This window comes from Anas acuta, chromosome 1 (assembly GCF_963932015.1).
Source record: "Anas acuta chromosome 1, bAnaAcu1.1, whole genome shotgun sequence".
NCBI classification, from domain to species: Eukaryota; Metazoa; Chordata; class Aves; order Anseriformes; family Anatidae; genus Anas; species Anas acuta.
The window spans coordinates 69,706,188-69,731,957 of record NC_088979.1 but is presented as its reverse complement, the minus strand read 5'-3'; the positions used below and the strand labels follow the sequence as shown (position 1 = coordinate 69,731,957).

The 25,770-nt window shown below is 41.1% G+C and overlaps 2 protein-coding genes across 2 annotated transcripts in view; one reads left to right on the top strand and one right to left on the bottom strand.

Moving 5' to 3' along the window:
* Nucleotides 1–14,732, bottom strand: part of LOC137856363 (cohesin subunit SA-2-like) — a 62,068-nt gene extending 47,336 nt beyond the window's left edge. The window contains exons 1-7 of the mRNA XM_068681661.1: nt 14,616–14,732; nt 14,193–14,360; nt 8,761–8,845; nt 8,007–8,153; nt 6,717–6,813; nt 5,479–5,555; nt 694–765 (exon numbers count right to left, since the gene is read on the bottom strand). Coding sequence (XP_068537762.1) covers nt 694–765; nt 5,479–5,555; nt 6,717–6,813; nt 8,007–8,153; nt 8,761–8,845; nt 14,193–14,236 — 522 coding nt within the window. The 5' untranslated portion in view covers nt 14,237–14,360; nt 14,616–14,732. The remainder of the gene's footprint in view (nt 1–693; nt 766–5,478; nt 5,556–6,716; nt 6,814–8,006; nt 8,154–8,760; nt 8,846–14,192; nt 14,361–14,615) is intronic.
* Nucleotides 14,733–14,857: 125 nt separating this feature from the next.
* Nucleotides 14,858–25,699, top strand: GTPBP6 (GTP binding protein 6 (putative)). The gene is made up of 10 exons (XM_068681706.1): nt 14,858–15,245; nt 16,419–16,556; nt 16,987–17,057; nt 18,619–18,749; nt 19,355–19,425; nt 19,871–20,029; nt 21,336–21,544; nt 23,986–24,134; nt 24,441–24,593; nt 25,074–25,699. Exons 1-10 carry the CDS (start codon nt 14,891–14,893, stop codon nt 25,213–25,215), a joined length of 1,578 nt encoding a protein of 525 aa, XP_068537807.1. The 5' UTR covers nt 14,858–14,890; the 3' UTR covers nt 25,216–25,699.
* The last annotated feature ends 71 nt before the right edge of the window (nt 25,700–25,770 follow it).

Here is a 25,770-nt window from a genome sequence, read left to right as displayed (position 1 = left end):
AAAAAGAAAAAAAGAAAAAGAAAAAAAACATAGTAATGACAAAAAAAAAAAAATAAAACAAGTGATGCACAAGGCAATTGCTCACCACCAGCCAACCAGTGCCCAGCCAGTTCCTGAGAAACAGGAGCCCCCCCCAGCCAACCCCCCAGTTTTGTTGCTGAACAAGACATCATATGGCACGGCAGAATACCCCTTTGGGCAGTTGGGACCAGCTGTCCTGGCTGTGTCTGCTCCCAGTTCCTGGTGCGCCCCAGCCTCCTCGCTGGCAGGGCAGCACGAGAAGCTGAGAAGTGCTCAACTCTATATAAGCACTGCTCAGCTTACACACCGGTGTGTTATCAGCATCATTCTCATCCTAAATCCAAAACACAGCAGCATACCAGCTACTAGGAAGAAAATTAACTCCATCACAACCAAAACCAGGACAGAGTGATTCATCTTATCCAAATTAGCAGGTTCTGTTCCCCTCCCTTTAAAATCAATAGCAAGGAATGGGCAACTCCAAAGTGCGCATGGGTTCTTTCAAATACAGAGGTCTAAAATAGACCAGATGAAGTAGACTTCTGAAATGTATAATTATCTCTGTTCACTAGCACACAGTTTAAGCTGACTACTTCTGATGTATTTGCCTAAACTGGAGAAAGCTACAGAAAGAGCCATGCTACAACTGGAAGAACTACAAAAGAGCCGTACCATGTCCACTGGCCAAGTAACTGTCAGGATCCAAGGAAAGGCCATGAATCTCTTGTATTGCAACCCAGATTCCTGTAATGCGGGAGAAAAAAAAAATTAAAGGCTTTTCAATGAAATTGCACAGTTAATTGAAAAAGATAAAAACAGCACAATCCAGGCATCGTATTTAAAAGGCTATTAAAACTTCGGACAATTTCTATTATAAATGGTTCACACAATCCAATGCGTTAAGATGTAATCCCTTCTCATTATTCTTCAGTTATGAGCAATGAGAAAAGAAAAATGTATTTTTATATAAAACTAGTTTTCTCACTACAAGTGAAAGACTTGTTTTTAAAACTTACAAGCAAATATATACAAAACGTAATCCTCAAAGTTAAAGTCTGACATATGCCTTTCCAGCAAGTCTAAGTACATATCCCTTTCCAACACTTAGTAACTACATACTGTTAAACAGCTGACCTCTAGAATAAAACATTCAGAGCTTTTGAAGTTATACAGGAATGTTTTCAGAATGAGTGTCAGAGATGTTTCTCAAATCTACAATTATTCCAAAACAAAAGACAGGAAATCTGCCATTTTATTAGACTCAATGCAGCACAAGTATTTCTATCCCCATCTGGCTCTACAGTTACAAATAAAGCTCATCTCTTCCATTGCTAAACTTTTCAGCAATGAAATGGGAGAGGAAAGGAAGACTACAAAAGTATAAACAACTGCTGCAAGAAATAAAGTGATGCATATAGGAAGAAAAGCAGCAGAGGGAAAGAGAACTGATTAAGAAAGAAGGGAAAATAAAAATTGGTGGTCCTAAAGACAGGTCTGCCTCTCAGATGACGAATACTGCAGCCCAAAGGCTTTTTTTTTTTTCCTTTACAAAGGAAAAATGCCTCTGAATGACTCCTTCCAACGCTTGTACAAGTTTTCACAGAAATACGGAAGCACTGAGTTTCAAAAGGGACCATTTGAGATCATCTAATCTAACCCCACCTGCTCAAGCAGGGTCAGCTAGAGCAGGATGCCCAGTGCCAGATGCAGGCAGGCTCTGATGGACACCCCACATCCTCTCTGGCCTGCTTATTCCACTGTTAGAGCCCCCTCACAGTAAAAACGTTCAGATGAAGTTTCACATGTTTCATTTTGAACTCATTGCCAGGTCTTGTCTTGCCTTGACTTTGTGCCCACTGTCTCACTGGGCACCAGAGTCTAGATTCCTCTTCCGCATCCCAACAGACACTTTTATACACGGGTAAGATCCCTCTGAGCCTTCTTCTTTCCAGATTGAACAGTCTCACCCCTCTCGGCCTCTCCTCGTACAAAAAAATCATTAACCATCTTTGTGGGCCTTCATTGGATTCAATACAGTAAATTTGTACTTTTATACTGGAGAGCCCAGATCCAGGCTCAGCACTCCAGATGCGTCTCACCAGTATAAGCAGAGAGGAAGGATCACCTCCCTCCACTTCCTGTCAATGCTCTGCCTAGCGCAGGAAGCTGTTAGCCTTGTTTGCAGCAAGGGCACATTGCTAGCTCATGCTCCATCTTGATGCTCACAAGGACACAAAGATCCTACTCCATAGAGCTTCCTTCCAGCCTGCTGGTAGGCATGTAATTGCTCGTGTGTTTTTTTTTTGTTTTGTTTTGTTATGTTTTTTTTAATCTCCTCATATGCATGGGATTTCCTGGTATAGAACTCTGTGAGGTTCTCCAGCCCAGTTCTCCAGCCTGTTCATCGACTCATAGAACGACCTGGCTTGGAAGGGACCTAAAGCCCATCCAGTTCCACCCCCCTGCCATGGGCAGGGACACCTCCCACCAGACCAGGTCACCCAAAGCCCCATCCAGCCTGGCCTTGAACACCTCCAGGGATGGGACAGCCACAGCTTCTCTGGGCAGCCTGTTCCAGGGCCTCTCCACATCAAGCTCTTCATCCAGCAGCACCACTAAGTCCTTCTTTGCAGATCTGCTCTCTCTCCACTCATTCATGCACCTCTGGACAGCAGCACAATCACCTGGACCATCAGTCACTCCTCCCAGTTTTGCATCACCTTCAAACTTGCTAAAAGTAAGTCTGCCCCATTGTCCAGGTTTTTAATAAAGACATTAAACCATACAGGCCCAAATATCAATATACACCACTAGTGACTGGCCTCCAACTGGGCTTTGTGCCACTGATCACAACCCCATGGGCCTGGTTAATCAGCCAGGTTTCAATCCATCTCACTATCCATTTACCTAACTCAAACCTCAGCAGCTTGTCTGAGGATGTTATGGAAGACAGTGTTAGAAGTCTTACTAAAGTCAAAATAAACAACATCCTCTGTACTCTCCTCACCCTCTGAGCTAGTCACCTCATTATAGAAGGCTATCAGGTCAGTTAAGCACAATTTCCCCTTTGTAAATCCATGCTGACCAGTCCTGATCCTCTTGTCCTTCATGTGTTCAGAAATGATGTCCAGAATCAGTTGTTTCATCACTTTCCCAGGAACTGAGGTGAACCTGACCAGCCTGCAGTTCCCCAATCCTCCTTCCTGAAGGTAGGAATGATGTCTGCTTTTTTCCAGTCTTTGTGACTCTCTCTCAGTCCCCACGACCTTTCAGAGGTAATTAAAAGTGACCTTGCAATGACATCAGCCAGCTCCTTCAGCACATTGCAAATGCATCCCATCAGGGCCCATGGCCTTATGTATGTTCAGTCTGTTTAAGTGTTCCCTAACCTTATTTTCCACTGAGAGTAAGGCTTTGCTCCAGAATTTCCCTCTGGTCTCAGAGACTTGGTATTCCTTAAAGCCAGTTTTAACAGTCAAGACCAAGGCAAAGATGCCAATTGTGTTCCTCAGGCTCTGCGTCCTTTGTCACTGGGGCTGCAGCTCCATTTAGCAGTGCAGCCATTTTTTCCTTAGTCTTCCTTTTACTGTTGATATACTTGCAGAATCTTTCTTCTTGCCCTTTGCATCTCTTGCCAGGTTCAACTCACAGAATCACAGAACTCCACTAACATTAGTGAGAATTCTGGGAGGAAGCAAGGATACACAGATACAGTGTTGCAATTAATTGCAGTGTCTAATTTCCTGTCCTCTGAATGCTAGAAACAACCAATACAAATTAATAGAGAAGAAGTAATCAAGCAGTTAGCTGGTAATACTCTCCACTCCCGTTATTACTCACACCATTATTATTGTCTGTTTTCAAAAATATGTTTGAAGTCTCAGTAGTCCTACATGGCACTACTCAACAAACTTATTCCCTAAATCACTTTTCCATAACTGTTCCATTACAAAGATGAGAGAGAACTGCTTGAGAAAAGAAATGCAACCACAAGGAGGAAACAACTGATTTTAAAATAACTCTACTTTCCTCTTGCTCTTATGAGTTCTGCTTTAAAAGAAATCAGTTAAATCCTCAAGCATTATTTCAATCACCTAATACATGATTAGCATAAAAATGGTTGCTTCAGACATGTTTTTCTATATTAATTTGATAGTTATATCACAAGTAAACGAAACAAGCTGTCCAACAGTGTCTTTTGAAATACTTCATTCTGTATAAATTATTTTTGGAGTTTATTTTACAGTCAGTCAACTTAAAAGCAGATTAAGAGAATTTCAGAACTCATCAGATTTAGAAATGACGAACAAAAACAGAGAGCATCCAACACAGGGAATACCATTTCGTATTTTCCATGAATAAGATGCTTCACTGGAGTAGCATGTTAAAACACTGCCTCAAAAGAAAAGCTACATTGTTTTTATGCATGCTTCTAAGGCAAATGTAGAATCTTTCCTTTTACCCACCAGGACAGGAGAAAAGGCTACAGAGCAGTAACACATCCAGAGTGATGATCACAGTAATCCGATCTGTGTACCTTCCAGAGTGAAGGACCTTCACTATCATGAGTGCTATTCAGGGTTAATTTAGTTAGGAAAGAAGTGCCAGATTACTAATTCATATGGCCAGACACATATTGGATCATTTCTGTCAAAAATTAGCCCAAGTGCTACTTCGGTTCTGAAAGGAGGAAAACCATGTTGGCAAATTCATCTTCTGTGGGAATTTCTACAGCAGCTGGTCTTTGAGAGATGCTCAATTAAAGCAAGGCTGATGGCTGTAGCTTGACAAATCAATTCAGAGGTGGCAAATTCAGGGGGAAAAAAAAGCACGGAAGTAACTGATTAAGTACTGCAGAAAACCTGATGTTGGCATAATTAACCAAGAACCGGTCAAACAGAGAAACAGTGTAGTGAAGGTATGCATTTTCTTAATAATCCTCAAGAAATGAGATATTCACTATTGTTTTGACAATTATCTAAAATCACAAATGCATTTTCCTTCTTTCGTGTGACAACATAGTTATAAAAATTAATGCTGTCAGCAAAACAGGAAGATTTAAATAAAAATACCAAATAAAAATTATCTTCAAAACAGCTCTTCAGTAATTTACAACAGTATTTAAAAGGACCTATCACCTGAATACCAGAGGAACTGTTTACCTGTTGCAATGTCAGGTTACATGTACCTCTATAAACCCACTACCAGACGAACTCCTACTATTTAGGAAGGCTAAGCGAGACAGCCCTAACTCCGAAAATAAAAGTCACTTACAAAAAAATACTCTAGTGCTGCTAAAATAGGTCATTACAACTCTCCTGTGCCAGAATTAATTTTCTAAAGAAAGGAAGTGGGATACAGCTCCTGATAAGCAGCAGGAACTTTGTCTAGGTTGACTATTAAGGTAAAGCCTCTTATCTATATTAAAAAGTCACACATAGTCAAAGCTGCACCTACCTCATCGAAGGTCTCTGTCATTTTTTGCATTACATCATTCTTGTGTGTACTTTGAAACATTTCTGCTGTTACCATGCCTAGAAAAGTACATTTTAAAAAGAAGAATGTTGAGAACCGTACTTCAGAAACCCCAAAAAGGACTTTAATTTAAATTTAGAAACACCAAGAAAGGGGTACTTGAGCAGTTTTATCTGTTTACACTGACACGGGCAACATATATATTGGTAGACATATAAACACATTTACAGCAGGAAGTGCTGATGAACCAGAACTGAAATATACATTAAAGAAATCTACTGTGTCTTCTTGCATGTCTATTTGGCTATTTGCCCTAGCAGTCAAATAGGCTAATGGCATCCTGGGGTACACCATGCACAGCACCGCTAGCAAGTTGAGGGAAAGGAATGTCCTGCTCTTCTCTGCGCTGGCACAGCCTCACCTCAAGTGCTATGTACAGGTTTGGGTACACAATATAAGTACATAAAACTACTAGAAAGCATCCAAAGGAGGGCTACAAAGATGGTGAAGGGTTTAGAGGGCAAAACATACGAGGAGCAGCTGAGGTCCCTTGGTTTGCTCAGCCCAGAGTAGAGCAGGCTGAGGGGAGGCCTCATGGCGGCCTGCAGCTCCCTCACGAGGGGAGCGGAGGGGCAGGCGCTGAGCTCTGCTCTCTGGGGACAATGACAGGACCCGAGGGGACGGCATGGAGCTGGGACAGGGGAGGGTCAGGCTGGGGGTTAGGGAAAGGCTCTGCACCCAGCGGGTGGTCGGGCACTGGGACAGGCTGCCCAGGGACGAGGTCACAGCACCAAGCCTGCCAGAGTTCAAGAAGTGTTTTAGCAATGCTCTCAGACATAGGGTCTGATTTATGATTAGTCCTCTGTGGAGCCAGGAGTTGGACTTGATGATCCTTGTGGGTCCCTTCCAACTCAGAATATTCTGTGATTCTATTTAATCTGTCCATTCATTGACTTCGAAGATTTACTAACATTTAGCCCACTGTTAGTCAAAGATCCCAGAACATTTTCCAGAGAAAGCATATTATTCAAAGACCTGGAAAAAAATCTGAAGTGTAAGAGGTACTTTCTAGCTGTTTAAATATACTCAGAAGTATCAACCTAACAGAACAGTCTTCTTAAATCTCTTATTTGCCATCCTGAAGCTTTTAGCTAGCTAACATACTTCAGATTACTCTTCCCCCACAGGCAATAGAAAGGGATATTAAGAGGGTGAATTACCTTGGCAGCCTGAGCACTGAATGAAGAAGTTGATCAGATCTAGAAGTGCCACATTCCTGTCTTGTTTATAAGCTTCAACCCAGTCATCTACCACAGACTAGAACAGATTAAATAAACTCATTAGCCAAGAGCTGAACACAACATGCTGCACTTCGCTGAGGACATCCATAATGCACACACAAACTACATTTTTCCGTCTACATTAAATTATAAAAATGAGAATTAACTCCATACCGTTACATTCCATTTCTAACAGAACATATAAAAGAGCCTTTCTGGGGCAAAATGAAGCCTTTAACAGCTCATTCCCAACTTCTGTCTGGCTTAGGCAGAAGGCTGAAATAGTTCGCATATTATACTTAACCTAAAAGCTAACCTCAAATTTCATTTCTAGGGCAGCCCAGCCTCCAGCCTGTACGCGACACTAGGCCTGCTGGGACAACTCATGCAGCCTTCAGCCCACCTGTACTGCCACACAGGTCTGATGAATTCCAGCAGCAGCAGCCCGCACTCAAGCTGCTGCCTTTTCAAGCCCTTCTCATCATGTTTCACACAGCAGAAGCTGTGCTCTTCAGGGAGCTCTACTGAAGCTAACACAGCTGTCACACAGCAAAAGCCCAGCCACAGATCTTGGAAAAAGTAGGGTCTCACCTCCAAAATATGAATGTGTTTTTCATGTGTGCACACTTGCAGTTTACTTACAGACACTACATACTGGAGGCATATGTATAACCCTGGATTAAAAATATTTGAAGCTCCAGGTTTTAATCTTTCATACACATATACGAACATGATATACAGATACACTGGTGGACTTCCTCGCACTGAAGAAAGTTGCTAAGTAAACATCTACAGAAAAGCTGATTATGCAACATGCCATCACACATCAGAATGGGGTCAAAAGAAAACTGCCTAAAGGCAGGCTCCCAGGAAAAAAAAAAAAAAGTGGCCTGATTTTCAGAATTCTGAACAACCATAATTTCCTACTAAAGAACCCTTTCTATATTTTTTTTTAAATAATTGGTTTTTCATGTGTTCAGACATTGCTTTAGCAAGACTGTTTTAGATATGCCTTTCCTTCCTCTTTTTAAATATCTTACAGCTACGTTTTCACTAATGAAGATGCATTCTTTTCAAGAACCATGCTCATAGGAGTTTTCTGAACATGTTTCTTCACACCTATGCCAAAAACAGAACACAATTTCAATGCTCCGGAGTGATAACTGAAGTGATTGTTGTTTATCCATCGTCCCTCCACCAACTCCTCTCAGAACTCAGAGCTGGAAATACCTGCATGGCCCGCTTCCCCATGATAACCACTTCAAACAATGTAACCGCCTCAACCACTGCTCCATTCTGCAGCCGTCTCACTCTTCTACTGCTGGAAGAATTTCTCCTTATATTTTCACTCTGTTCTCGGACCTTCCGTTTCTCTCTCTGAAATGAGTCAAGCAAAGAAAGAATATGAGGAAAGAAGATACTTAACAGCCATCCACAGATAAACGAACTATTCCCTAATAAAAAGTTTATTTTACTCTCACTGTAAGGATTTCCCAAGGGTGCTAACTTTTAAGCCTCGCTGAGGCTGACAAAGCCTTATCAAACATGAGTATGAAGGAAAGGATTTATCAGTTTGAAATTTTTTCCTCAACAAGTCATAAACATAGCAAGGTATAAGTGGAAATAAGCTTCTGAACAGTTATGTACTGCCCAGAAGGCATTTTTCACTGGCACCTGTAATTTCTGAAGAGCAGACAGCAAGCACAAAAGCTCTTCTACACCTCTTCACTCACAGAGCAAGAACACAACCTGCAAAGTACCATCAGCTGCACGCAGTGTACAGATAAAGCAGAGCACATGCTGAAGTGAACTGACTGTGCAAAAGCCAGTATTGAGGCTCTGATGCCAACAGAATTTGGGGATAAAGCTGCAGCCACTGACTAGGTTTTAGATGTACTGTATTGTTTCAAGAAACACTCCATTTTGTAACAATTGAATGAGACAGAAAATAAATTCCTTAAATAAAAACAATATATAAACTTACTGTTGTTTTCAGGTTGCCATTTCTCACACCTCCGCTGTTCTGCACTGCAGACTCAGGCACAGTCTCATCACGGACAGCATTCTCTCTAAAGCATAACAAACATGTTGAAACAGCCGTGAGAACAAAGAACCGTACACTCGGTATAAACAGCAGAAGAAAGTAAGATTATGCATATGCATTTTAATGTTCCTAAGAATACAGAATGGTTTGGAAGTTATGCCTTTTTTGTTGCTAAAATAAACAAAAAAACTTTAAAAGTACAACAGAAGTTCAGAGCCTTCTTCAGATTATTTCTTTTCCTATCTGATACATAGATAATTAGAAAACTAGTGAAACTATCAAAACCATTAAGGAAGCAGAAAGCAAGTAGATGAAATAGAAAGCTGATGTTGACTTAAAGTAGCCTGTAAGAGCCATCAGTCAGTAACAAGCACATATCACATTTTAGGTCCTCTACAGAAAACAAGAAAACAACATTTGGTGGCTCTACAATTTAAAATGAGAGGAAGAAACTGTTTTACTTGTCCCGTAAAACACGCTTAAGGAAAAAGACACATAAGAACGTTCTTTTCATCTGCAGGCATATATTCGTATTCATTGCTAACACGATGGAGGAATAATGTTATAAGCAAAGATGCACCTTTTGGGGGATCTGAAGCCATACATTTAACCGCAATGAAACCATGCCATTTTTCAGCATTCCTAATGCTAACAACATGTCTTGCCAAAGCTCATGTTTGGGCAGACGAGCTAGATCCCACTTGTGCAGCAGGTCCAGTACTGGTGGCCGGCTGCTATGGCCTCCTCTAAAACTGGATGGCCACCTCATGGCCAGGACATGAAGCCAGTTGACTTGTGCTCTAGGAAGGCACAAAAGGAAAGTAAACATGAGACTGTACAGTTACTTTATTTTTCATGATCGTGCTGCAACAGGAGAGCGTACTAACATGAGCAAGCACTTTGCAGAGAACAAAGCAGAGTATTACCCTGTCACATACAGTCAAATCTCCAGCATCCAGTGTTGACTAACCCAGATGGAACATTAACCATGCTACGGATGCAGAGCCAGATCGAGTCCAGAGGGGTTTATCAATGCCAGATAAACACTATTCATCTTCCCAAGACAGCTTCAGTCAGACAGTGCCTCTGCAAAGCAGATCCTGAGGCTGCGTACCATCAGCTGCAGGGCCTAGGTCCTGATGTTATTTCATTAGTGAGAAGTTTCTATTTAAACACATCTCTGGTTTTGAATTTATTGGAGCACTACACCGTAAGCGATGTAGAATTAGGCTTCCAAAGATTCCCATGCGGCTCTCTAGATCCCATAAAAATATATCAAATTTCTAAATAAAATGATGCAAATGATTAACTCCCCTACAGAGAAAAATCCCATTGAAGTTAAATTTAGTGAACTTCTCATCATAGGAAAGTTCAAAACGTGCCATGGTGGTGACAGATGGAAGCCAAGAAAATAAATCAGTCTAAACCAACCCTTACATCAGTTGTCCGGACTTCTGCGTGCGATGAAAGAGGGAAGAACTGTGCCTCACAACCAAGTCTGCATGCTAAAAGCAACACTTTGCAGTTTTCAGAATGCTTCCTTTGATTTGTAATTGTGCACCACGGAGATTAAGTATCTCAACTGCTACCAAAAAACTTCCTAGTTCAAAAGAACAAGCAGCAATAGCCAGCAATATATACAGCTCTTCTGAAGCCAGGTAGCCCTTCTCAGATCCCTTATACAGACAACAAATTAAAAGGATCCAAATCTATTTGTCAAGGAGCTGCTTCTCCTATGCGATTAAATGTCTTCACTCGTGATTCTGAAGTAGAACGCAACATTATGGGGCTGGACTAACATGTTCTTACTTGTGCTGTTCCACTAGAACGACAACTCAGATGCCAGCCAGCATTTCAGTGTGTGTTACCTGTTTATGCAGTGTACCTCCACATGATGCTCAACATACTCTCAAGCAGTTTTCCTGAATTATTTCTGTGTACTATTTAGCAACTTATTACATGCCATGATGAAAACAAATACATTTCATTTGATTACAGAAACTATAATTGAGTCTAAGTTGAATTAAAATATTTAAATAATGAAGAAAAAAAAACACCACCCAGTACAAAAAAACACCAGGACAATTTAGTCAAGTACTTGTCTGAACACGTGCTGCATTTAACATCTTTGTCTACAATATACCTCGCTAAAGCTTCAACTCACACAGCTCTTTCCCAAGCACATCCTGGATGTCAAAACCACTTTCAAGCAGTGGTCCACTGACACTGACCCTGTGCTACTTTATGCCAGGCAAAACCTGCCTGTAGCGAAAGGTGTTAACAAAGTAAGTGAATGCCTGGTATAGGGAACAGCCTGCTTCCTGAAGCTCAGCAAAATGAGCAGTAATGAGAAGACAGTTGACCTCCAGCTTCCTCACACTGGGCTAACAGTTCCATGTAAAATGATAGCCCTGTGACTAGAGCAGTTGGACTAACTTTCACGCATATGCTAAGCATCCCTGTTGAACACCCACCAAACGTAACTCAGCACTAGGTATATACTAAAACGCCATTTAGTTTCCGAATCATTTTGGCTTTCAGTGCACCACAGCACGTAGCAATGCCACAGGAAGCACTGTCTTACAAAAGACATCCTACACCAAAGACTGCAAAGACAACGTATTTAAGCAGGTTTAGTTATCTGCTTGCTTTAAAAGTTATTTGAAAAAAGATTTCTCATCATAAGCCTATGAAAAATAAAATTGCGTGACTAAAAAAAAAACACTCTCAAGAGCCTGCTTTGGAAAAAAAAGCATCTTCACTTTAGTACGAATTTAACTATGAACTTCTGGACTGATATGTTTTCCTACACTTAATGTATTCTCTAATTCCCTGAATCTTTAGGTTTGTTTTGCATTCCTTAAGAAGCCGCTAGATCTTGCTTGCTCCTATTTACTTTCTTTATATACAGAGTTGCACTGATCCCTGTACCTGGAAGTGCTCTGTTTAGTTTTGGTAGAGATTTTTAAAAGCCAGATCATCTCAGTACTCATGTTGCTTTCCTTCCTTTTAGTACTGGTATTTCCTGATAGTAATGCTGTTCATCAGGCAGGTAGTTAAAGGTTTGCAGGAACTAGACCAGAGTTTACAAACTGAACCATACGGAGCCACTTAGATACTTCCCTTGAGTTTTTATCTGCACAACTAGAGTTCTGTTGAAGAAACTGTAAAAAGAATTAAGACATCCTCTTGTCTTCTTGAGCAAAATAGGAATTACTCTATCTAATCCTAAGGATGATGTGAACACTACCGCAGTGATCCTTATGCGCACCTCCATTTAACAACTACTTGAGTACAACAGTAGGTTTGACAAATTTTGACATAATCACAAGCTTTTCTTTTGTGTTTGTTTGTGTTTTTTTTTTTGTCAACACCACACCAAGTGTTTTGGCATACCTCAACTCACTGCCTCGTGTACTGTAAGGAACAGTTGCCAGCCATTTACTCTGTTTCCATCAGCAAACGGTAAGAAAGCACAGGAGGCGGAATTCCATTCCTATCTCATCATAAATTTGACCTTTAGACCCTGCAACATATGGCTCACAGGCACATTTCTACCTTACATTCCTGCCACAATACAGTCCTTTCAATAGCACTGGAAGTGTTACTGATGAGATTAAATAAAAAAATAAAAAACTTGAAGCAGGAAGGAAGCAAAGCCCTTCTTCTAGCCCTCACACAATGCTACCATGGAAATTTTTGAGTTCAGTTTTCTCATTTTAATAAATATTTAGAGGAGACTTAAGAGACCCACTCTTAAAAAAGAAAGCTACCTCTTTCATGCCATCATAGCTTATTCTTTCAGCCGTCTAAAAGGAATAATTAACCTACATTACTGGATTAATCCCACCTGTATATTTTCTAAATCATAAATTTCAGTGCAATTGCTTCACCTTTTAGAAGCAACAACAATCGCCAAACAATAAGAAGCTCAGCTAAACAATTGCCAGGCACCTACCTGTCACTTCTGAAACTAAAAGGTTTGCTTCAGATGAAACATTCAGGAAAGGACACTTGGCAAGCTACACCGATTGTCATCATGGCCTACAAGGAAAGCACCTCTTAGAGCTTAACGAAGCAAAAGACCTGGAGCATGCTTATAGAACCACAGAATATCCCAAGCTGGAAGGGACCCATAGGGACCAAGTCCAACTCCTGGCACCGCACAGGTCTATCCAAAAGTTTAGACCACGTGACTAAGTGCACAGTCCAATCAATTTTAAATTCAGACAGGCTCAGTGCAGTGACTACGTCCCTGGGGAGCCTGTTCCAGTGTGCAACCACCCTCTCAGTGAAGAGCCTCTTCCTGATGTCAAGCCTAAACTTCCCCTGCCTCAGCTTAACACCGTTCCCGTGGGTCCTATCACTGGTGATTACAGAGAATAGGTCGCCTGCCTCTCCACTCCCCCTCGCGTGGAAGTTGTAGACCACGATGTGGTCCCCACTCAGCCTCCTCTTCTCCAGGCTGAACAGGCACAGTGCCCTCAGCCTCTCCTCATACATCTTCCCCTCTAGGCCCTTCACCATCTTCGTCGCCCTCCTCTGGACACTCTCCAACAGTTTCATGTCCTTCTTGTACTGTGGTGTCCAGAAATACACTCCTGTACTGGAGGTGAGGCCGCACTTGCTTGGAAGGTAACAAGATGAGCAAAGACCAGGTTACAATGAGCTCAAAGTAGGCAACACTAGATACCTAAGAAGTTTAACTCTTCAAAACTACACAAGGTATGCTCAACTTTAGTAACTTTATTATCTGTATCTGCTCTTTCTACCTACATATCCCATTCTGTAAACAATATGAATGCATTTGGTTTATTGATTGAATCAACTGATGACTGAAAACATAGCCTCTGAAGGGGGAAGACTTGACATGCCCCTGATGAAAGTAGCTCTGGAGAAGCACATCCTCTCCCCCTGCTCTAAGGCAACAAGTACGCAATGCCAACAGGTAGACTACAGATAACTTGGTGCTCTTCCCTCTCTGCGCCTCAAATCTGTCACTGGAGCGAACACACCCACTAAGACTATAAATCTGCCCGTTTTTATTCAAACTAGGTTCACTTGCACAGCACAGGGCACAGAGAAGCTCGTAAGACCAACCTCCCTGCACACCGGCATAAAGCTACATTTAGAAGATGCTGAACAATACACGAAAGGGAAAGGAAACGAAACGCAGACGTTAGTAACAAGACACAGCCAATCCCCTTTACCTTCCCTCCCACCCCCAATGACACATCCATTCCCCTACTTATCTGCAGGACACGGATTGAAGGGACAGCGCCCGAATTCACCCCCCCCCAACCCCCTCCCAAAAAAAGAAATATTGAATAAATAAATGAATAAATAAGTAAATAAGCGGCGCCAGGTCTTACTTTTGGCTGGGAAGGCTGCTGGCTGCGTTGGGCTCGGCTATCATTTCCACTACATTATTTCGGCGGCGCAGGCAGCGAGCTGATGGTGGGGGGGAAGGGAGGGGGCTCCTGAGGAAACTTCACCGCGGCGGGGCTCGGCTCCGAAAGGCTCGTCCCGGGGCGGGCGGGCTGTCAGGAGAAGAGCAGAGGGCGAGCTAATGACGGAGCCGCTCATTAAGGGCCCTCACGGCCGGCCGGGGGCATTAATTACCTCAGGGAAGCGAGGGGGGAGGGGAGGGGGAGCTGCCCGGACCCCCCCCTCCCCCCCTCCTTCCTTCCCTCCCTCCCTCAGGGCCCTTCCGAGGGCGGCGGGCGCGGCCCTGGCGGCTCGGAGGGGCCAGAGGAGGAGGAGGAGGAGGAAGGCTCTGGGGCCGCCCCGCTCACCTGCCTGTGAGGGGCCGTGGTGCTGGAGGCGGGGGGGGGGAGGTGGGGGGGGGGCGCTGAGGCAGAGGCACGGCCGCGGGGACGCGCACTCCAACGGTCGGGCGCGCGCTCGCGGCTGCCGGCTCCCGCCGTCAATCACGGCCGCCCCCCGGCCTATCAGCGCCGGCCATCGCCGCCGCCAGGGGGCGGGGCCAGGCGCGCGCCGGCCCCCGCGCCTCGCGGCCGCCGTAACGGCCGTAACGGTCCCGCCTCACGCTGAGGGGAGGGGCAGCGCCATGGGGCCCGGCCGCCTCCTGCGGCCGCTGCTGCGCTGCTGCTGCCGCCGGGCGGTCCCCCCTCCTCTGCCTCGGGGGGCGGCTGTGAGGGGGCCGCTCAGCGCCGCGCTCCGCCTCTGGGCGCCTCAGCGGCCGCCGGGCAGGGGCGAGCCGCCGCGGGCGGGCGGCGGGGGGAGAAGGGCGGGCGGTGACGACGACGACGACGACGATGAAGAGGAGGATGAGGAGGAGGAAGATGAGGATGTGGAGGAGCTGCTGGGCCCCTCGCCGCTCGGCCCCGTGGCCGGCGCGCAGCGGGTGGCTGTGGTGCAGCCGGCGGTTCGCTGGGGGCCCAAGAAGCCGCAGCTCACCACCGGTGGGTGGGCACCCTCGGTGCCTTTATCAGCCCTGATAATTGCAGGGCACCCCCAGCCCCGTTATTAACCCTGGTAGTTAATGGGGGCACCCCCGGTGCTGGTATCAGCCCTGCTAGTCACAGGGGCACCCCCGGTCCGTTTATTACCCCTGCTCGCTACAACACCTTATCCCCTTTACAGAATAAAATCGTTAACTTTTCAGTTTGTGTAAGCCTTCCCATTTTACAAGCGGGGAAAATTACGAAGGCACCCATCTGTCCAAACATGCATGAGAGCAGCGGTGAGCCTTTTCCATCTGTTCAGGCCCTCCAGATGAAGAGCACAAAGTGTCAGCAAATGATTCAGGGTGACTGCTGAAATGCCACAGTTACAACAGAAAAATGAGCGCTAAGACGAATATTATCGATAGGATGAGAAAGGATCACGGTTATAATTAAAAATATATTACCTTTTGGACTTCTTTAATACATCAAATGTGTTTTCCTATCTAGAGAAACATGGTGAAACTCCTATAGAGAGAGGATCTCCTGTCTGGCAAACCAAAACTGGATCTACTGATGTGATTTGCCCTTGTGATTTCATGAAATCCTCATAAATCTGTGCTTTGCCATGTAGATGGTTTTAAAAAAAATACTGACTAATGAAGCAGATTGAAATCTGTGTCTTTAGCAAGTCAGAAGTCAGTGTAGGTCCTTGATAAGAGTAGGTACTGTGGTAAGAAACAGGGTATGTGGTATTAGTAGTTCTTTACATATTGCCACAAAACACCCAGGAATTATTCCTGTGATCTTGTGGTTATCTAAAATAGCAGTTTAATCTAAAGCTAGTTAAGCATTTTACTTTTTGAGAAAAAAGTACAGTGTAGAGGCAAAGAAGTGAGTAATTTATTGACTATATGATTCAGAGTTCAAAATCAAGAACCATAAAAATAATTTGTACTGGCAGAAAGATGCTTTTGTGTAGTTAAATTGCATCGAACTAGGAGTTTAATTATTCTGATTAGAGGTAAGGCATTTTGCACCTTATGCTGCTCATTAAAACCATCGGACCTGTAGAATTTAAGTGTAGCATAGTCGTTCCCTGTTCACACATCCTGCAGTTACTGGCAATTTGAGCAGTTAATATATTATAACCTTTTTTTTTTTTTTTCCTTTGTGTGTGTGTCTCTAAAGCTGAGTTACAGATTGCCGAAGCCATTGCTCTCATAGATACCCTTCCGAACTGGACTGTTTTAGATAAAATAATTATTCCTACAAAAAATCCTGACAAGAAGTTCGTTTTTGGCAAAGGAAACTTTGATGTTTTGACAGGTAAGGACTGAGGTTTGTCAGGACTGCATCATTCAGAAAGGAAAGCTTCTGCAGCTGAAAACTATTTAAGGATAGCTATAAAAGTTGAAAAGAGGTAAAGGTTTTATTAATCCATCAAATAGGTTTGCAGACAAACTTCAAAGATATTTTTTTCAAAAGCGACATGGAATAGAAATAACCCATGTTCATTTGAAATGTGTGGGGCACCTTAATCGCTATGCTTAAGTGAATGACGTAAAAGAAACTGGCAGCTGTTTTTGACATAGTATGAAATTAAGTGTGGATACGGCTGTTCTGTGGACAAAGAATATGATGCCATTTGGAATTTTATGAGCACTGTGCTCAGTGCAAAATGGTTTTATATTCCGTATATTTTAAGAAGAGAATTGACATTTAACATCGCATTTTGTAATGGTTATCCGTCTTCTAGAAAAGATTAAAAAAATGCCCCATGTGACAGCTGTCTTCTTGAATGTGGAAAGAATATCTTCAATAACAAAGGTAATTTAATATCAAATCATATTCTTTACATCCATATTGTTTGGAAGATCTTGATGCTATCAAGAGGGTTGGTTAATGATAATATATGAAGCCAGCTGGACTGAGTTTTTCTGAATGGAAACTTTAATTCTTGTTATATTTGTCCAGCTGATAATAAGTGTATCTACATGTCATGCATGAAGTTTTCCTGCAGCCTGATAGCCTTTTAGTATAGACTGTGTTTGTGCGTTTGCCACTGGCTCTACTTACATGTAAAATGTTGGAAAAACTTCTCGGATCTTATTCACAAAAGGGAGGTGATAACACGGCTTTGCTGTGAAGGAATGTCAAGATTTTGGATTACGTACGTGCACAGGTTTCATACCTCTACGAATTCTATATGCTTTTTCTGTAGTGCTATGTCTGCTGTATTGTATTTTGAATATGAGGTATAAATTCAGAGCAAATCTGTATTATTTTTTTTTTGTATTTTTAAACTTTCATTCCTAATCCTTACAAAGAAAATGTATTTTACAAAGATAGATTGTTTGTGGGGTGAAGCATGCTTTGCTTTTTTTTTTTTTTTTAAACACTTTGGCAATAAAATAACTGGCATGTGAACTATATGCATGTGAACTATAAGCATGCCCTTTGGCATGCTTAGACAAACTGAAATAAATACTTATTAGCTTTTTTGCATGTGCAGTGTCAAACGGTGTAAAGTGCAAACACTGCAAGCAAACATCAGTGCTTTGCAGGTAGTTTTGAATGTTCTCCCTGGATTATAAAATTATCAGAGGTAGATATATCCAATAGTTATCTTGAGTACTTCAATTTATCAATTAAATGAAAGTTGAAAATGTTTCCTATAAACCTTCTAGTTTTTATTCCCTAAATTGAAGTATGAGTTCTTTTAATCCCAGATTTACTACAAAAAATCTTTTCGTAAATCTAGATCTTAAGTACATTTTAACAGGATATAGATTCAATAAAGTATTTGAGAATGTACACAGAAGATGAGCATTCTGGATTTTAGAGATGGTGATGGGAGACTACTGCATACTTCAAGTTCCTTGAGTGTCTTTTGGTGAATTAGGGCAGTTTGGGGTGTGGGAAGAGAGGAGTTTATTATTTCATGGAAGGCTTGTTATGAAACAATTTTTCTTTCTTCCTCTCTTGTTTTTTTCTTTTAACTTCAATAACTATTTTGCTTTTCCTTTGTTATCTTTATCCTTTCCCATACTAGCATTTCGTAATTATTTTTTGTAAGGCCTTAACCACTGAAATTCTTCATTCTTTTAGTGCTGTGAGATGTCCTGTAGGAGCTGTTTTCAAAATCTGTTCAAGGCAATAGAAGGATTCTTGTGGAATTCAGTAGGCCTAGATAAAGTTCTACCTTCTAAATTCTTTTTCACCTTTCTTTCTTGTCAAACAAAATGTTGCTTTTGGGTGCTCATAATCATTACTGTGAGTTCAGGTGCCTATCAGCTATCTTTAACTGTAACACTGTGTAGGAATTGATTTACTGGTATTCTGAATCGGGCAGAAAACATCTAGGTTATTTTGTTTTACATGGCTAAAGAAAGAACTAGAAGATGCCTGGGGAGTGAAAGTCTTTGACAGATACACCATTGTACTTCACATTTTTCGTTGCAATGCCCGCACTAAGGAAGCAAAACTCCAGATTGCATTGGCTGAAATTCCACTCCTAAGGTACCTCAAACTGTGCAAAGCATGTACTGACCCTTGCATATTTTAGTGAAAATTTCTTTACATTAACAATCAGGGTAATGCTATACTGCGGGGAAAAAAAAATGCCACTGTTTTGGTGTCTCCATACTACAGTCAATGATTGATTAGAGCGTAGAAATAGTTGCATTAATGTAATTGCTTCAAACTCCTACAGTGCTGACAGGCAAAACAAGAAAGTGTTCAATAGATAATGTTACAAAATGTATTTCTAGTGAAAAGGTGCTGGTTCTTTCTGATATGGAAGATGGGTTGCAAGAATGTATAGGAATTAGGTATGTGTAGCTCATATATAAATAGGTTTAATAAGGAAAGCTATAAACAAGGAAGCTTAAAGGCATTAATTTGTATCTGAATTTTCCACATTTCTGTATTACGTGGCATAAAAATATGCTGGTGTGTGTTGCGTGGATGTATCAGAGGCATTTTTGTCTCTCTAAAGTTTCTGAACAGCCATTATGATTTTCATTTGTACTGTTAGAGTATCACTAATGCTTCATATTTGCTAGACATTTTAAGATAGCTTGATAGAGAAGATTGATTTTATTTAAATATTACTCCACTGCCAGGTCAAATCTAAAAAATGAGGTGTCTCAGCTAGATCAGCAGAGAGGTGGATCAAGATACATCATGGGCTCAGGTAAAGTCTATTCCCATGAATTAGATGATTTTTTTTCTCCATAGTCTTTAAAATAGATTAAATTGCATCTTATTAGGGGGAGGCTCAGGGGAAAGACAGTTTGTGTTCTGCATCTGATTAATTGAACATGAAAAAATGTGTTGGATGGTAACTTCAGTCATAGCCATAGTAAAGTTTTCATGCTCAGTAAGTGGCCATGGACAGAGCATTTGCAACCACAGGAGTTTATTGTGACCAGACATGGTTATTCTAGAGTGCTTAGCATGTGTCTTAATAATTATTTATCACTCTGACTCTATCTTTGGCAAGAATACGCAGTTTTAATTGCTTATGTATACTGTCATATACCCTAATGGTAACTCACTCAATTTCCAGATAGACAGCATCACTTGTTTTACTGTTCTCTTGTAGACTATTCTGCCAGTTACTCATTTGTATTTTTCAGGTGAGACATTCATGGAGACACAGAATCGCCTCTTGAAAGAAAAAGAACTTAAAATTAGGCATGTCCTGGAGAAGCTAAGAAGAAAAAGGTCTCTGCTTAGAACTCAACGCAGAAAACGCGAGTTTCCAGTTATCTCAGTAATGGGCTATACAAATTGTGGTAAGCAAAAACTCATGAAATTGTCACACAAAGAAGCTTGCCTTGTCTAATTTTTAATTAGAGTCTCTAGCCAGAATCTGATTTTGGTATGAATAGGCTTTGTGTTCTAATTATGTTTTAGATTTTATAATGAGAATATGTCAGATTATAGTTAGGAAAGTAAATAATGCTTGTTACAGTCAGATTTTTTTGCAGACATGTTCTGGAGAAATTTCTAGTACCTATTTTGTCAAAAAGATTTTTCATCTAATGCTGAAAACTGTCATGCTAGTGTCCTTTGTATGTATCTTTATTACTTGATCAGAATGGATAGAGAAAAGTATGTGGGTTTTGAGATCACTAGGAAATGCTGAGGCATAGAAGGAAAATTCAGGAGAGTTGGCAACTAATCTGAGAAATGTGCTTAAAAAGCACTTCATCTTTTCATAGATTAATGTATAGTGTTTAGAGAAAATTCTTAAGAGAATCTAAATAAAACCAAAGGTTTTTTTCTTTTTTTTTGTAGCTTACGCAAGTGAATTCATACACAAGGCATACATAGACTTTGGACTAAACACTTTTCAGATTATATTATTTTAAAACCATTTCATTTTATTCAACTTCTTTATAAAAAGTAAGCTTACCATGCATTAGTTTTGATATTTATTACACTGATACTTCTAAGCTACTTATAGTGTTGAAGATTCAACAAAAACATCTATACCACCATTTTGCGCACATAATTGAAATACTTTAAGCTAAAGTGCTCATATTCTAGGTAATGACTATAAATTCTGTAAAATATTTATGAAGAGTTAAATAAATTTCTCTGGTATCATATTCATGACAGTACACGTAACAAAAGCATTAGACTAATAAACTAAATAGTATTAGTGCTTCTGGTGATTGTTGGATTTAACAAGGAAATGTTAAATCATTTTATTTCAGAACAGAAGCACTGAGGAGCGTGTGTGTGTGTGCTTCCTAATGTTGTCATGGCAGCATTCTTCAGATAGTCTTAGAGGTGAGATGTGTAGGTAGGTCACCTTGCAGGTCAGTTCAGTCTGTGATCATCTTGTTGTTATTCCACAGCACAGCTTCCAGACATGGCCTTAAATCCAATTCTGAGTTATAAAAATTAAGATTATCTCTGGGTTTCATAACATAATACAGATAACTACTCACAGGCTAGACTTCTATTAGTGAACTAGATACGAAATATATGTAGTGTCATAAAACTCACCCAAGTCTTGTAAATTAATATTTCGCTTGAAACAAGCCATTAAAGCCTTGTTGTTCTGTTTTCTTTTGTTTTTATTTTAATTAGGAAAAACCACCTTGATCAAAGCCTTGACCGGGGAAGCAGGACTTCAACCCCGAGATCAGCTGTTTGCCACTCTTGATATTACAGCTCACGCTGGCTACCTGCCCTCACACATGGCAGTTATTTATGTTGACACTATTGGGTTTCTGTCTGATCTTCCACATAACCTGGTTGAGTCCTTTTCAGCTACCTTAGAAGAAGTTGCTTACTCAGTAAGTAGTTGACTATAAACATTGAGAAATTGACTCAATTTTCTTCCAGATAGTCTTCACCCCTTCAGAAATGGGGAACTTAACTGGCATGCTGTTCTTAGTGACGTACCTGACTGACTGTAGTGGTCTTCTAACATAATAACTATCAGGTGAATATCTTATAATAAACCAGTTTTCTGATACTTTATGCAGAATATATAAGTATGAATAGATTTCAGAAAGGATTTATTCAGAGTATACATGTCCTTTTCCATGGCGTTTAAGCCAGATAATTTTTTTTTCTTGTTAAATACATGAAAACCTAGACTGTGCATTGGCATAAGTTGAGGTTCTCTTTCTTGAGAATAAAAAAATGAAGTAAACCCTTCAGAGTGCTCTGGTTTTGACTTAAGGTTTCCTGTAGCTCTAAAAATGGACAGTTGTGATGCAGGCAGCATGTAATAAATGTTAGTGTACTTCTCCTGTCATATTTTCATTACTTGCCTGTTATAGCAAAATTTAAAGTTGCATATTGTCTAACTCTGAGATGAACAGATGAACAGATGAACTGGCTAAACGACAGAGGGTCGGAGTGAGCGGGCTAAGTCTGTCTGGTGATCAGTCACCAGCAGTGTTCCTCAGGGCTCAATTCTCCGGCCAGTCCCATTCAGCGTTTTTATCAATGAGCTGGATGCAGGAGTGGAGCGCATCCTCAGCAAGTTTGCTCTGATAGTGAACTGGGAGGTGCTGTTGACTCTCTTGAGGGACAAGAGGCCTTGCAAAGGGATCTAGATGGGTTGGAACATTGGGCAGTCAGCAATAACATGAAATTCAACAAACATTAATGCCAAGTGCTGCAGCTGGGACGGGCACAGGTACAGACTGGGGGATGAGTGGCTGGAGGGCTGTTCTGCAGAACGGGACTTGGGAGTGCTGGGCCAGCAGCGTGCCCTGGCAGCTAGGAGGGCACTTTGGGGTGCCTCTTACACATTTTCGAGTGCATTAAACACTGCACAGCCAGCCAGTCAAAAGAGGTGGTTCTCCCACTGGATTTAACACTGGTGTGGCCTCACCTTGAATACCATGTGCAGTTCTGGGCTCTGCAACAGAAAAGGGATGTTAAGGTACTTGAAAGTGCCCAGAGGAGGGCAGCAAAGCCGGCAGAAGGGCTGGAAGGCAAGGCCTATGAGGAGAGGCTGAGGACACCTGGGCTGCCCAGCCTGGAGAAAGGAGGCCGAGAGGCGACCCCAGTGCGCTCTGCAGCGTCCTGAGGAGGGGAGCGCAGAGGGAGGTGCCGGGCTCTGCTCCCTGGGCACTGGTGACAGGACACGCGGGAACGGCACAGAACTGTGCTGGGGGGTCAGGTTGGGATTAGGGAAATCTCTTTAGCATGAGCGTGGTCAAACCCTGGAACAGGCTTCCTAGAGAGGTGGTTGCTGCCCCTGCCTGCCAGTGTTCAGGAGGCATTTGACAATGCCCTCAGTAATGTGCTTTAACTTCTGGTTATCTCTGAAGTAGTCAGGCAGTTGGACTTGATCATCTTTGTAGGTCCCTTCCACCTTAACTATTCTATTCTATATAGATGGGGATTTAAAACAAAGTCTGTATCCTCAAAGGTAGTCGGATGTCTGAATTCTTCTAAGGATTGATTTTTTAACTGTGATATAGCAGGAATTTCAAAAGCTGGCTGCTGCTATTTTGTTTGGTTTACTTTTTAAGTCTTAAGTGAAAGGCAAGAAATGTACTTTTCACTACAGTTTTCAGAAGTTTGAAGCATTATCTTGAGCAAAGATGCTGAAATACTTTGAATGCAAATCCTGTTTGGTTATTTGTGTGTTTGTTTTTTTTTTATCATGGCAAATACATGGCTTAGATTTGCAACCTATCTAACCATGTATGTACTTGAAACTGGTAACTTTTGTATAAAGCTTTCTAAGTGAAGCACCAATAGTAGTATCTCAGAAGCTAGGGATGACAAGAGTCTTCTGCATTTTGAATACAGAATTAAAATTTACATGCATTTTTTTCCACATTTGAAATGTTGTTTCAGCTATTACTCTTGTAAAACGTTTTTAGAATTAATATTTTTTCTTCTCCAATATTTTTGAAGTTTTACTGTTACACAGCCTTGGCATTAAAAATTATATGATTTATTATTTGAAATCTGTCAATCAAGCTAGTTAAGGAATTCACAGAGCTTGTTTTGGGGTTGTTGGCAGCCATTCATGCTCTCTGGAGTGAGACTACGCTGCCACAGATTTTCTTTCGTCTTTGAATAAAAAACAGTATTGATTTTATATTGTTCCAGTAGGTCATTTTACAGTGTTAACCTGCCAGGGCATTGTCTAATGCATAGGAAAGCAACTCGTACGAAAGAGAAATGCAAAAATGGTATAAAATCTCTACAGCCTGGTAACTGGATGTTCTATTAAGTAACTGTCTTGTCTATTTGTGCTTGCTAGGATCTGATAGTTCACGTGAGGGACATCACTCATCCAGAAACCGCCCTCCAGAAAGCAAGCGTTCTGTCCGTTCTGAAGAATCTCAATCTTCCAAGCCATTTATTGGAATCAATGGTAGAAGTTCATAACAAAGTGGATTTGATAGAAAGGTGAGCAGGAGATGCCAAGTATACTTAAACATTTCTTATGTTCTGGAATCTCTTTATTTCTAGAAAAAAGCTTCCATACTTCTGAATATGTTTAATAGTGTTTCTCAGTCTTTTACATATGTAGCCATGGTCTTAAAAATTTAATTCTTTATTTTTAAATATCAAAAGAAATCATTTGAGACAAACAAGAAGTGATCTCTGTAGGAAGAGAGCAGTATAAAATAACACAGCTAAATTGTCTGTGCTTGGAATATTTTCTCAATATAATCTTTGCAAACAAGTATGATGGCAATTATTACTTTTCAGGTATGAACCCACTGAAGAAAACGCTTTAGCCATTTCTGCTCTACATGGACATGGGTTAGAAGAGCTGAAAGAAGAAATAGAGAAAAAAATTTTGAAAGCAACAGGGAAGAAGATTCTGACAATTAAAGTCAACTTACAGGGACCTCAGCTAAGGTAAACAACTCTGAATTTTATGAAGGACTTGAACAACTATGACATTCTTAATATTGCAAAACTTATTTGCCAAAACATACAATACTAATTTTAATCTGTGGTAAGAATTACAGGGATATTTGTAAACATTTTATGACCTATTGAAAAACTATCAAATATCACCAGTAGATACCATACAGCACGCTTCTCAAAGTGACCTTCACAGAGTTCTGTGTTAGTACAAAAAGACAAACTTCCTGAAAGACCATTCCACTGGTCCTGAAGCCAGATTTAAAAGAAAAAGCAGAGACCTGAAACGTTTATGAAAACACCCTACACCCTGTTTCCAAACAGCAAGTAGCAAACAAAAAGTTAAGTGAAGCACTTCATCTTTTGAAGTGTTAAATTACCTAGATGCAAACATTCAGATCTAAACCAACAATCATACTTTATGCACTCTGGAATGCCTTTAAGATACTAATACACTTTTTACTTTTACAGTTGGCTCTATAAAGAAGCAACAGTTCAGGAAGTAGAAGTCATGCCTGAAGATGGCACGGCCATGGTGACAGTGATAATCAGCAACTCTGCTTTTGGCAAATACAGGAACCTCTTTCCCAGCAGTACTTTTTTTATACCATGAAACTCCATCTTTTTTCTAGAAAAAGAAACTGATCTCATTATGAGGATGTGAAATGAAGTTACTGGCCCATTAGCCTGGATGTGGAAGAGTATATTTATTAACCAGTTGATGTTCATGACACATTGTAGAAGTGGACAGTGTTTCAGAAAACGTCTGGAAACAGTAAGAGCTTTGACTTCCATTCTGGCAGCAAGTGCAAGAACAGCACTAAATTTTATGTTGGGAGAGTTGTTGGCTATGGGCCTTGGGCCTCAAACACGTGGGAATCACTGGATGACATCTAAATTAACCTTTGGAAAAGTACTGAGTTTCTTAAATCATAGAAATTTTTTTTTACCCTGTTTTTCAGAATAAGTTGTGTTCATGCGTTCTGCTTGAATATATATTTACTTAAAAAAAAACTACCATAATTTATTGCAGTGAAGCAGAAAACATTGGTTTGTATATTTAAGCAATGAATAAAGTTACCTGTGAACATCTTTCATCCAATAGTGTTCCTGCATACGGTAATTTATCCACAATACCTACTACTGTATCAATTCTTAAAAGAGAAAA